Below are 14,001 nucleotides of genomic sequence, written 5' to 3'. Positions count from 1 at the left end.
TTATACTTCCAAAGCCCATTACCACCACTAATTAATTCTTAGAATACCCCTGAGGGGTTCTGCTTGGAAGATAAGTTGTAGTATTACTGTTTTAACACTGAAAACAGAGACAGATCGCTAAGTAATGATAGTGCTTGGAATAGAATTCGAGTCAAAACTCTTAATCAGCTGTGAAAGTAATGCCCTGCTGAAGATGAAAATTTGCAGCTATGCTTCAAAGTCGTATTTAAAGATAAACAGATGTATGTAATATAAAAAATATTTCTGTAGCACTAGTGAATGATTAAAAACAATACTTCATATGCATGTGTATAGTATGGATTTATTTAACTGATGCCAGCTCTGTACTAGTCAAACTTCAGCAGAAATTTTTTCACTAACCCAAACCTCTGCAGTCAGTGTTGGGATATTCCAATCAAGTCATCAAAAGCCATCACCAACAAATAGTAAACAGTCCTCATTGTGCCTTATGGGAATAAGTAGTAATAGAGTTTATTTTCCATTTCTGTGCAAATAAATGCAGGGTGCAGCTGGGAGTAAAAATGTTTTTCCTCTGTGAACTCTGTAGATTGAAAGTGAAGCCGCCTCATTCCCTCTCACATCCAGCACTTCCTCAAATCCGCTCAACCCAGAAGGTGTTAGTAAGCCACCTAAATTTACAAGAAATTTTTTAGAACATGGCATGGTCCCTACTCTTTCTCCTTCCCAGGGAACGGAGGTCTTGAAGAACATTAATGTATCTTTTTAAAAAAGCAGCTCCTTATTTTCCTGGGTTTTTCTGATTGCCTTTCTTTCCTTGCTGGGATGTTTGTGCATACTTTTTGGTTTTTAACAAAAGCTTCCTGACACACACTGGAAATATTCTTTAATTTTTTTCTTCCTTTTTGTATTACTCCAAAGTACTACTTGGCATTGCTAAACAAATAAGCCTGACCTAACTGTATCTTTCCTAAGGTATTCGTTACATAATAGCATAAAGAGGTATGAATTTCAAATAAAAAATTTTAATGAGCAGTTATTGACATTCCTAAATACAATCTTTATGTATATATGATTAAATCAATTTATTGTCTTTATATGTAATAATTCTCATATATATAGATTTTTTTTGTCCCTGGCAGTCTGGGTTGGCCTTTTTTTCCTCTGGATATTGCAGATTGTTTATGCTTTGACATTTGATGCAGTTAAGCAAGTGTGTGGAGACTGAGTTTAATGAATTAGACAGCAGTACAGAGTAATATAGTTCATATATCACACACATTTTGTGTTTTATTTTTGTTTTTCCAGTGAATGTCATAACTCTACAGATAGAATAAAAGTAAGAGTATGGGATGAAGATGATGATATCAAATCTAGAGTAAAACAGCATTTCAAAAAGGAATCAGATGATTTCCTTGGGCAAACAATCATTGAAGTAAGAACACTGAGTGGAGAAATGGATGTATGGTATAATTTAGGTATGATTCTTACTGATTTTTTTAAAACAAATTTAGGTAGAGTACTGTCTTTAGCTTTGTGACTTCAAAATTGGTAGCTTTGGTACCAATGTATGACTTTTAAAGTATTACAGGTTGATTTGAAAATGAAAGATAGAACCCACACTGCCCCATGCCACTGTGCCACTGGCAGGGAGGGGTAGAGAAAATCAGGAATCAAGTAAACCTGTGAAGAAGGGATAGGTGAGGGGAAGGTGTGTTTTAAGATCTGGGTTTATTTTTCATTATCCTCCTCTGATTTCACTGGTAACAAATTGATTTTCCCCCAAGTCAAGTCTGGTTTGGTCATGGAAGTAGTTGGTGAGTGATCTGTTCCCCATCCTTCTCTCGACCCATGGGGCTTTCATTAGATTTTCTATGCCCTGTCCAGCAGAGGAAGGGAGCTGATAGAGCAGCTTTGGTGGGCACTTACCAGAATCAACCCATCACACTCAGAGTAGTCCAGCTTGTTGGTAAAGTCTTCATAACTAAAGGAAAATACTAATAATTAGTACAGATGTCAGGTAGAAAATTACAGTAATTTCAGTTGAGAAGGGGAAAGTGGTAAATAAATAGCTGTGCAACCTTGTTTGAGTGTGGGAGATAAAATAAGAGATTCTTTACTTCATAGTTAGATATTCCATTTTGTGGCCTGAACCATGTCTGAGGTATTAAAAGACATTCTTGTTTGCAACAGCAGGACTCCCTAGCTTTAAAAGATTAAACTAGAATGATTTATGAAAGCTTTTCATATGACATACATGTGTTCTTGGTAGTTACTAATGTATTATTTTTCCACTCTTCAGAAAAGCGAACAGATAAATCGGCTGTCTCTGGGGCCATTAGACTGAAAATCAATGTTGAAATTGAAGGAGAGGAGAAAGTTGCTCCTTATCATGTGCAGTACACCTGTCTACATGAGGTATGTTGGAGAAGTTATAATATACAGTATAGAAATTACTGTTCAGTTGTTGCATGGATAAAGAAATAAGGCTACAGAACATTAGAGCACTGTAACAAATAGCTGCTGCTGTACTTGAGGATGAGTTTTTTTTAGACTTCCCATTCTGTATTGCTCAGGAAGTATCGGGTTCAGAGGCAAGGGTAGAACAACATAAGACCAACAAACAGATCATTCCTGCCAGGTGGTGTTAGAAAAAGAGGTTGAGCCAGATAAACTCTACCTGTACTGTTTTTTGATTTAGCCCTTTGATACATCATTGTTAACATCAGGAATATACAAACATTTCTATATATTACAGAAGTATACTGTAAAGGATTTCTTTTGTTCTACAGTAATACATATTTTGGAGAGTGAGAAAAAGGAGAAACATAAACTCTATAAAATCTAATTTTCCTTTCGTCTAGTTTGCTTTTGTCAACATTGAAAAAAATCATCACTGATAAATAGGTGTGTCTTCTGAAAGATTTTCTTTGTAGTTGATTACTCTTCCTTCAAATCGAGATCCATGTAGAAATTCTATTCTGGAAATACAAGTAGTTTCTGAAAGCTGATAGCTAATACATGGCTGAAGGTTCACCATGAGCATGTAGCCACAAAATCCCATTGTTCCCCATTTGTAAAATCAGATATTTAGGGCATCTGTGCTGATTGATTTTGACCTGAAATTGCAAACGTTGGACTTTTGAAGTAAATGACGATATTCAAATGCTTTAACAGAATCCAAGAGAAAGTTATGGGCTAATCAGTAAAACTGAAAGTATTTTGAGGTTTTAGGGTTTTTTTTTTTCCAATCACTGAAAATAGGAAATAAAATCTGTTGGATTTTGTGGATACATATGAAGTCGTAAAATTTGTGAATACATAAGGAGCTAGGCAATCTGAGAAGAATTCTATGCCATGAATGTCAAATCCCAGCTTTGCTCCCAAGGGTACTAAACCTGAGCTTTGTTGCACACCTTGCACAATGAGAGAGGCACCTGCAGTATTTCTGTTGGCTCCCTGTAACTGAAGGGCTTAAATAATGAATTTGAAATTTATTGGTCACAGATACAATTGAAATTGAAACACTCTGTAATAAGTATTACAACATCATGATTTCATTCATTAACAAGGGCATATAAAAGAGAAGTTTCTGCTCTATTTTATGTTGCAGTCTTTCTGTGCCAGTTAACAGGCAGGACTTTATATCAAGAAGATAAAATGTGCTGAATCACAAGCTTGCTGACTAGTTTGAGCCAATCTTTGGAAAAACAAATAATTCAAAAATTGCCTAACAACATATTGAACACAATATATAGGAAATATTTTCAAAATGCTTCTTAAAAGCCAAACTTTCATTTTTGAAACATTTCTTACCTTTAGAATCTGTTCCATTACCTGACGGAAGTGAAGTCAAACGGTGTGGTGAAAATCCCCGAGGTGAAAGGTGATGAGGCCTGGAAGGTTTACTTTGATGATGCTGCTCAGGAAATTGTGGATGAATTTGCAATGCGCTATGGAATTGAATACATTTATCAAGCTATGACGTAAGTATCATCATGGCTGGCTTTCTGCTTTGCAGTCAGCTATGTGTTTGAGGAAAGTAACAAGTCTCAAACCTTTGTGAATTCATTCACTGTTTCTCTTCCATTCCTGACTTCAAATTCTTATAATTTTGTCCATCTGATTCTCATTAAAGTGCTTCTCATCTGCAGTGGCTTTAAGATATAAGCATTTTATAAGCTGTTACTGGTATTACTGCTAATGCATTCCATAATCCTTATGTTACTGATATATAGCACAGTTCAGAAAGGCGTCCAGTGTTCCAGATGCAACTGGAACAGGGTTTCACAAGCTCTGTACTCTTTTCTACTACTATGGAAGCTCACTAGTGGCTACAGTGAGCTTCCATAATATATGTAAATAATTTGTGCAAACCATTTTTAACAGTACTGAACCCTATTACTGTGTCATCCATTCTGAAGGAGCTGCCTGAACACCTTAGAACACAGCACCATAAAACTCAGAGGTGTGGGATCCATTGTGTGTTCTCAATTTATCCAGCAAAAAGTTTTCTGGTGAAAAGGACTATATTCTGCTAGAGCCGTAGAAAAGCAGGAGATTGAAATGAGTCCTATAAATAAAAAATACAGGCTTTTCTCTCACAGAAACCTGGTATTGTGGGATTTTTAATCAGAACATCTCTCATATTTTTGCATCTCTTTACCTCCTAAAAAGAAGAGTCTTATAATAAGTAAGAAGGGACCTAAAAATCTCAAGTTTTCTTTTCTTTGCAGAATATATTGACAACACCTACTATTGCAATGAGCTTGTCTTTCACTTTATGTAGCTGTCTGTGAATTCTTGTATTGTTCATCTAATAGAAGTTCAGGGAATATATTTTGTAATATACATGTTTATAATGATCTTCCATCAAGGAACTTACACAGTATTGCAGAGAATAATTAATGATTATATGATTAATAATAATTAATTCTAACCAAGCCATTTTAAGTTAATTGACCTATTTTGCTTTGTCCTCTTTTTGTTCTTGCTTTCTTCTATACCTTTCCCACAAATTTCCTTGATGTTGTTGACTGCAAACCAGATATCTAAGGGCAGATGTAATGAGAAGTTAATTTAATATTAGATAGTCACAAGAAATAAAAACTAAGATTTCATTGTCCCCATACCCACATCCTTTTATATTTTAAAATGTTTCATGTCAGTAATAAGCGCTGCCTTTTAGAGGGAATGGCCCCAGCCTGTTTAAGTTGGGAATAAAATCAGTGATGCATGTAATCTCAAGTAATACTTGGAGAAAAATATATATTCATATATGTTGTTTTGCTGAATCATCTGCAGACACATCTCCGAGCATTCAGACTTCGGGAAGAGGAGTAGTGAAGACACTAAGTCTATTTGTCATGAGGAATTTTCTTTTGGACTATTATCTCCTGGTTTTATTTCTTTTTATGAGATTACCTTTTTCTTCTGGAACATTTTTAGTGGCTGGAAGAAAATGTACAGCTTCTTGATTTGGAAAATAGAATTATCAGATTGCATTTTGTAACAAAGATCTTCTACTAAAAGAAAAGTAATTTTCTACTATACGACAGAGAGAGAATTTGAATGTAATCACTTTGCCCAGACGAATATTGTGTAAGAATTTTTTGCTTGAGAATCTAGTTGCAGAATACTTCTACTGCATGTCTCATGGTAACATTGGAAATTAAAATGTTTGTGTTTGTAAATGCAAAACTGATTAAGCTTTAATACCCCGGGATCCAGACTCCAGAGAGCATCTGCATTTTATCAGGCTACGTGAGTTTTAGGATGCTGTATTCATATTTGTTTTAAAGTTAGCTATTATAAAAAGTTCCGTGGCCACTAAATGATAGTCAGTCTTGACCCTTTTAAGTATAGATAAATGCCATATGCTGGAGTAGGAACATATGCCTTTCTGCATTTCTACACAACATAAATCTGATTAAGCTTCTCTAAAGTACCCCTGTCTAAAGTGATTTGGCATCCTGTTCCACTACAGCAATAAACAATCCCACTTGTCTATTATTTCTGGTTCATCATAGTGGCTTTGTAATCTATGATCACTTAATAAACCCTGAAGATTTCCTTCTGGCCCTCAGTAGTTATATCTGTCTTCTCCTTTAGAGCACAGAAATAATATTTCAAAAATTTAGTCCTGATTTTCTAAACACAGTGAATATACTCATATGAAATGTGAATCAGACCAGGAGATACCACACAGGTTACCTGTCTGCTCTAATCATTGTCCCTACATAGCCCTTTCTCACCAAACTTAGAAGGATAATGAATTCAGGAGTGGTTGCACCTCTTGCTGGAGATAGGAACATCTCCACATTTTTATGAGATAAATGGAGACACTTTTTCCCTAAAGATGCTGACTTAGATGGAGTGTTTTACTCTCAAGATATGGATTACAGCTGTAAAGTTCCTGAGCAAGGAAATCTGCTTTAAGGTACAAATGTGGAATTCATGTGAATAGAAAAACAGCCATTGACCCAAAGTAAAATACAACAGAAAGACTGATTCTGTTGCAGTAATTGCAGCTCTTTGAAGTCTTGACTGTATAGGTTACATAATCCACTCTTCTTTCTTATGACTATTTTATACTGCCATTTCTCATGGAGTCTGTACTAGGAAAAGAAAAGCGAGACCATTTCAGCCATTCTTACACGGTTCAGATGAGAATTTTTTGTTGTTGTTGTTTTTTTGATGGGTAACAGCCAGACACTGTTAGCCACACAACTGGTATGTGTAACTCCCAGAAGTACAAGCAGGGATGTGTGAGACAATAGGGAGGAAAAGAAGTATCACAAAAAGCAGGAAGAAAAAGTAGAAAAACAGCGCAGTGATCCAGCTGCCCTTTATTTTGATGACTGTGGTGACTGATGGCAGTTTATGCTGTAAATTCAATGTCTAGAAGGAATCAAACTGAATTTTTTTTTACCTACATATATTAAGCCACACTCTGCAGTGAAGAAAAAGTAACTTTTTTCCTGTCATTCATCTTTCAACTTAATTTACTTCTCTTTAGAAGGCAAAAATCTGAGCACGTATTGCAACAGTGTTTGACTAGACGCTGAAATTACACATAATATCAGCAGCCTGAATTTACTGTGTAATAGAGTCAAGTGCAATAAAAGCTCTATTAAGATCTTTACTTCTTACTGGCAAGAGTCACCACAGGTAGAACCTAATGATTCTCAATCAGCAACATAGCTCTCATTCCAGCAGGTTAATGGGCACTAACTATGTCATCTTGTTCTCCTGCTAGTTTTCAATTAATGTGGCAGCATTACAGAAAGCACACACATTGCCCATTAAACTAATTTTTTATTGATAGCATTTGCTTGCTGATGAGTACAGCACATCAATTAGACTCCTTTCTTCACTAATTCATGCTAACAGAAATATTGGAAGAATCCCAGGCACTGTCTATTGGTCAGAAAATTGCATAGTAAGAAAGTTGGAGCAAGCTGGCCTGGTTTCAGCTTATGCAGTGCAGCCTTGCTCTAAAATGTGTGAGATCTAGCAGTGGTTGCTATGACATCATGTGCCCGCTAGAAATTGTTAATAACTGATGCTACTGGCTACTGTTTTCAAAGCCCTGCAAAAACAAGGATAGGAGTTTACTTTGATTTATTCATTTTAGCAAGCAGAAGGAAACCAGGTATCTCGCAGGTAGCTGATAACCTGAGTTATCAGCACTCTGAGTCATGACCCATATTGTGTACTTAATAGGGTCTGTGAACATTAGAGATTTTAATTAAATGATGGAGAGAAGCAGAAATCTGGCATACATGCTTTATCATAATTTTCACTAAGCACATTACAGGTGAAACAGCACAGTGATACAGTAAGGACATAAATTACAGCAATTGCTTTAAATTTTCCTTGTGAAAAATTTGTAGAATTAGGGTCTATTCTTAGTATTAAGAATTCAGTACAGGTAGCTCATTAAGGGAACCTTCAAAAGACACCCTAAAATTTTGACCCAGACAATATTCCCATGGTCTGTAATGTTCCCTGAAGGCAATTGAGACAATCTCAGTGATTTTTTTTTGCTGCTGACTGCTCCTTTGCCTGCCTCCTCCCTCAGCAGAGCATGTGTTACAGATATGACTCTAAGGCCAGTGGGGTTATTAGTGCCTTTTTATCTCCAGATTGATGTTACTCGTGCACTAACGACTTTTAAGTCCACTAAAAGACTTCTGGAAAATAAAGGTCATCAATATTAAAAGTATTAATTATTTTGTCAATTTTTTGATAATTGGTTCTGATTATCCCTACCTATATTTCCCAAACTTACTCATAGATAAGGAGATATTTCTATTAGCTTTAAAGGTTGCCTTTATTGGTGAGAACCACCTGACATCACTATTGTATTTTATTAAAAAGGAAAGTATTATTCTTCTACTTGACAGAAACATGTGACATATGTTTTGAAAGATTTTTCTGAGGGGTAGAGAACTGTGTTTTTCTTTTGTTGAATTCACATTTCAGTCTTCAAAAGCACTCCTTGAAATTACTGGCTATGAATTAAAGTTTTGGTAACACCATTCCATGAGCACATAGCTGGGAATGCTGGGCTCTAGTCCTGGCCCATGTGGTTGGTTTCTGAGTAGTTTTGAGCCATTTCTCTCAGTTATGTAAAATGCAGATAATAGCACTTAATAATTGCCCCTACAGGAAAACAATCTTGAATTATGCCTTGAAAGATGATTTGGGCAGTGACAACAGTTAAGGGTGTTTGGCGTAAGTTCAGCAGGAGAGTTCCATTGTACCTTGTGTTAATTTTTTCTTGGAAGGGCATTAGTGCCCAGGTGGTTCAGGCCCAGCACACTGCTCTGCCTTATGCTCCTGAGGAGGAACAGGAGAGAGGAGCCAGAGACTCCAGCTAAGAGGAGCATGTGCCCAAATCAGGACCTTCAGTCATACAGAGCCTTATTGGAATTTCTTCATCCTCTTCTGTTTGTACACCCATTTTTACCACCATCTTTTCCTAATCCCCCTCATTCTCTTCCCAGTTTGTGTACATTTAGTCTTTATCCATTTCTCTCTCCCAGTCCTGCCTAAATATAGATCTTGAAATAAGGAATTTATGTTTACAATTATAATGTTCACTCTCCTCATGTGTCAGATCTTTCATTCATTTGTATGTTTCAGGGGGTTTTTTGTGTTATAAGCTCTTTGTATGCTTCCAGCAGGCATCTCTTGTTTCATTAAACAACTAAACAGTGCTGCTACATTGCACCTCTGGTTTTGGCTGCTTTGGGTTTAACAGACTGATTACCTAAATTTTACTGGCCTGGATCAAAGTGGAAGAGTTTCAATTATGGCCTAATTCAAATCAAGGTGAACCCAGAAGCTGCTTGAAGCACCTTTCATTAATAATGGAGGGTAAAATAAAAGCCACACTAAAATGCTGTTTTGAGTCTTTTAGTTGGCAACAATTAAATATTTTCTACTATAGATCTCTGTGACTTTCCATTATGATGAGTTAGAGTTTGCTTTTTAGGTTTTCTTTAATATTTAATGTTTTGTTTAATAGCAATTAAAATCATTAAGTCATGTTTTTGTGTTTAGGATTAACAGGGTAAGAACTGAATGTGAATCTAATGTGGCCAGTTTGAAAATATCAGTGTGAAACAAGTGGCAACTGTGTCAAACATGTCTGGATTTTCCTCATATACGTCTGTACGATTTTCCACGAGGTAGCCTGAAAGTTACGTCATTAGAGTTAGAAAGAAATTATAATGGGAGAAGAAACAGATTCCGTGCCATCTTTAATAACTGTTGGTTTGTTTGAATTTCAGGCACTTTTCCTGTCTCTCTTCTAAATACATGTGCCCTGGTGTTCCAGCAGTTATGAGTACATTGTTGGCCAATATAAATGCTTTCTATGCTCACACAACAGCAGCAACTAATGTCTCTGCCTCAGATCGCTTTGCTGCTACTAACTTTGGGGTAAGTAGATTTTCTTTTTTAATAGAGTTCTGGTTCTCTTTTTTCCTAGTATATTCCATATTAACTTCTACATTGATTTTTTTTAATTGCTCCTTTTGGAGAGTAAATGTTGCTGTTAGCTTTTGAAAATTTTACCCTGAGTCTTTAAAATCAATCATCATAAAAGCCAGAGAAGATGCTGCTGAGCTCATTGTGAGGCGTAGAAGGTAGAAAGCCCTGGCACACATTCACAGCGCTAAAATCTATAACAAACAGGTTTTTGTTTTATTGCAGTGGGCCTTGCAAACTGCTAACTGCAGAAGAATAAGTATTGGATGCAATTCCTTTCTTGGGCTGTGTCATCAGTGAACTCATGTTAACCTAATGGATGTAGCCATAAATGCTGCTCTTCTCATAAGGATCCATAATAATAGACTCTCCCTGATTTTTGCTGAAATTTTTGCTGGTGAATTGTCCAAGTCCTGGATTTAGGTATCAGGAATTTTAGGAGGAATAGTAGCATTTCAGGATGTGGTAATACTTCTTTTATTATTGCTAAATTTAATTCTGTGGATAAGTATCTCACAGCGTGGACTTCCTAGTTTTGAACATGATAATAAATAAAGATCCATCCTCTCCTTATTCTGATTTCTTCACCAACTCTCAGAGGAATTGAGAGCAGTAAGGCAGAGCAATAATTCAAAGAGGTTGCCATCAAAGCTCTGGTATTACACATGATACAGAGGGTATATACACAATCTTATGCTGCAAATGCGTTTATTCTTTCCTCTTTTCTCTTTTTTTAGTAAGGTTTTTATTTGTAGGGTTGATATTAAATATATATTTGGTGTAACAGTTTTCATAAAATACCATTTATTGACATGAAATAAAATATTAATCGTAATTAAAATTCATTAAATACACATTAAAAATTTCAAATTTAAATTTTGATTTGAAGTAGCGTTAGAGGTACTAGTACTCTTCTCCAGTATTAGAATAATAGAGGAATTATGAATTTGAGATTTTCAAGATAAAATTATGAAATCATACATTTGGATGTGTAAGCCAAGAATTACTTGTTGAAACAAGTCTCCTCTTTCAATGTTCAAGCTTTAGTAGACCTTTGACTTTGATGCAGCTTTTGAAATTTAGAATGGTTTTGCTGGATTTTTATCCTTTTTTCCCCATTTTCTAATGATCAGAACTACTTTTGTCCTCAGACTGGGCAGAGATTAAGTCCTTTCTCTGATGGTAATGCCAGTTTGCCTCTGACGCAATTCCAATCCAATTCATAGTTCAACAGATGGATGGAAAAAGAGTAGTAGGAATCACTAAAAGAGATTTGGAGCTGTTCTTTCAAACAATTGACTTATAGGCAAAATATGAGATTATTCTTCTCTCCTGGGTCAAAAGGCATTTGTTAGTGAATAGCAGCACATCATTCATCAAAAAGAACATCTCAAATTCAAGTCCTCAGGCTACAGCAGGGAATGATTTGGCTGACTGAATATTTCAGTAGAGCTTTATAACATGACAAAAAAGTTCTCTTTTGATTGATCCCTTAAGGGAATTGTGCCAAATTAGTGGGGTTTGGTGTAGGCTAGAACTCCACGGATGAGAGACCGTGCACAGACTCTATTTTCAAATTCCTGATCATCACATTTGTATTGTACAGATACATTCAGTGCACTCTGAGAGCTATCAGCTCCTGCTTCTTCCAGAAGTCTGCTGCTTTCACATAGGCTGAGATTTCACAGTTTTGTGCAGTAGACTATGGAATATGTTCTAACATGGTAATTAGAAACTCATTAGTATTACTTGAGAATGGCACAACTCAGCTGGAAATCTCACAGCAAAATACTTTCACTGCTCCTTCATCTATCAAGATAACAAGTTAATCTTCACATTTGAAAGGAAAAAATGTAATTTCATTGTATTAGTATTACTTACCTTATTCCTACAAAAGCCACTGTTTCAGAAGTATAATTTTCAGTCATACTTTTGCACCAAATTCTGTAGTAAATGAGCATCATTTCTTACTTATTAAAGAAAGGGAGAGGTGCTTTCTTCAAGAATTTAATCAGTTGCAAGGCAAATATAAAACAGGAAAATGTTGCATTGCAAAATCTTTGTGACCTCCCTAACGTATTGCACAGCTGCACAGTGTTTAATGCATACCAGGTATACAACATAGAAAGGGAAAATAAAGTGAATGAAGTGCATCACCTGGCCTTGAAACACAGGTGTTTCAAACCATTGCTTGTGTATGAAATAATGGAAAACAAATTATTTTCAAATAAGTTAAGAGTGGAAAGAAGCTTTCTAAAACCCCAACAATTACAGGAACCTGCAAATTCTAGTGCAACATGTTCTTCTTTTCTTTTTACAGAGAGAAAAGTTCATAAAGCTGCTGGATCAATTGCACAATTCTCTGAGGATTGATTTATCTAAATACAGGGTATGTGCAACATTTTCTATTTGAGTCAACATGAGACCCCCAAATCCTTTGCAACAAAAATTTACAGAATTTAAGCTGTTTAACACCAATATTATTCCAATTTGACAAAAAGAAAAAAACTTAGTCTTTTCTTTCCCAAAGCTAAGAACGGGTCAAGGGGTTATCACATATTGAAGAAAGAGTAGTATTTAACAACTTTGATTAAATTGGTCTATAACTAGTCTTAAGTTGATTAAGTTAATTCATCTGGGAATTACCTTCACTGACTCAGGTAGTGCAAAGTGCAGTTACTGCTGGATTTTTTCTGGGAGCCTGACATCTTTGCTACAACTTGCATGCTAAGATCCAGGAAATGTTGAAAGAGTCTTGTCTCCTTGTTTTTCTATTTGCTAGGAATTAGTTTCATTTCTGCCTCATGGAATCTCCTTCCACTGAGCTTTGCTCCAAAGCCAGCCTTTCAGGAAAGCAGACCCTGGGTACCTGTCAGTTACCATTTGGTTCTGAACTCTCTCTCCTTCTCCAGTCCACTGGATCATGAAACTTTTGGAGAATACCTAAGTTAGGGCTTCATCACATGTGGCTCTCCTTTCAACTTCTAGGAGTGGCAGCCTCCAGGTCAAGGATTTGTCTGTTCATGTGGCCTACTCTCCAAAACTGGAGGAGAAGGGGAATATTTAAAAGAACCCCAAGGCATTAGAGAGAATGGAAATTGCACATACTTAGTTTTTAAGACTATATCCTTCATGAAAGAGATATGTTCATGCTAAAATCTTTTCATTTTGAAGAATGCTGTCCAGACAGTATTGTAGCATGAGGCTGATATTTCATTAGTACAAAGTAGGAAGTTATTTAAATAACACTACTTCACATCACTCTGTTAACCCAGAGATCATAGCAAAAATTTATTATATTATTTCTACATTAAGATTACTACTGCATTTATGCCTACAAATTATGTTTGTGCCATGTAAAACCCATAAATTATTTTCATTAGCAACAGTTCCCAGACTTCTTGTAACATTTTTTATTCTGTCCATGTTTTGGAAATATCACAATATTTTGAATTATTCATATCACAAGTGCGGGAGAATTATCAAAGGTGTTCCTACTCATGTCCAAGGGATGCTCATCATTAACTACCTCACAGGCAGGATTTGGGTAACATGAACATCTCTAATCCTTCCAAGCAGCACTTTATGTTTTCTTTGAGGGTTTTTAACTAGTTGTTCAAGGATTTTACCTCTAACTTAAATTTTGCATGATTCCTCTTTCCCTGGTTTACCAGGATAATTTTCCTGCCAGCAATTCCGAAAGACTCCAGGATCTGAAATCAACTGTGGACCTGCTTACCAGCATTACTTTTTTCCGGATGAAGGTATTGTCCTTTATTTGCACAAATAAGTTTCCTGACAGAAACAAAAAATTTACTTTTTTAATTAAAGTCACATAAAGCATACTTAGCTGAACTCCTTAGGAGTCATATAGAATGAAGGTTTTCAACTGATATAATAAAAACACAAGTCAAACAGTAAAATAGATCTGATAACTATTTGCCTTAGTCTCTCCAAAGGTTGAGATCTAAGTGGTCAAGCATGGAAATATTTTTGGAATGGAATGATATACATTAATATTAA

The 14,001-nt window shown here is 35.8% G+C and overlaps 1 protein-coding gene across 1 annotated transcript in view; it reads left to right on the top strand.

Annotated features, from left to right (window-relative positions):
* The window catches only part of UNC13C (unc-13 homolog C), a 133,301-nt gene that overhangs the window by 54,117 nt on the left and 65,183 nt on the right, over positions 1-14,001 (top strand). Inside the window, exons 11-16 of the mRNA XM_030955466.1 lie at positions 1,288-1,457; positions 2,282-2,397; positions 3,802-3,965; positions 9,780-9,930; positions 12,299-12,367; positions 13,653-13,742. Of these exons, the coding sequence (XP_030811326.1) occupies positions 1,288-1,457; positions 2,282-2,397; positions 3,802-3,965; positions 9,780-9,930; positions 12,299-12,367; positions 13,653-13,742 (760 nt within the window). The remainder of the gene's footprint in view (positions 1-1,287; positions 1,458-2,281; positions 2,398-3,801; positions 3,966-9,779; positions 9,931-12,298; positions 12,368-13,652; positions 13,743-14,001) is intronic.

The sequence above is a fragment of the Camarhynchus parvulus genome, chromosome 10 (genome assembly GCF_901933205.1).
Source record: "Camarhynchus parvulus chromosome 10, STF_HiC, whole genome shotgun sequence".
Classification (NCBI taxonomy): Eukaryota; Metazoa; Chordata; class Aves; order Passeriformes; family Thraupidae; genus Camarhynchus; species Camarhynchus parvulus.
The sequence above is the reverse complement of the archived record's forward strand: the minus strand, read 5'-3'. Positions and strand labels throughout refer to the sequence as shown.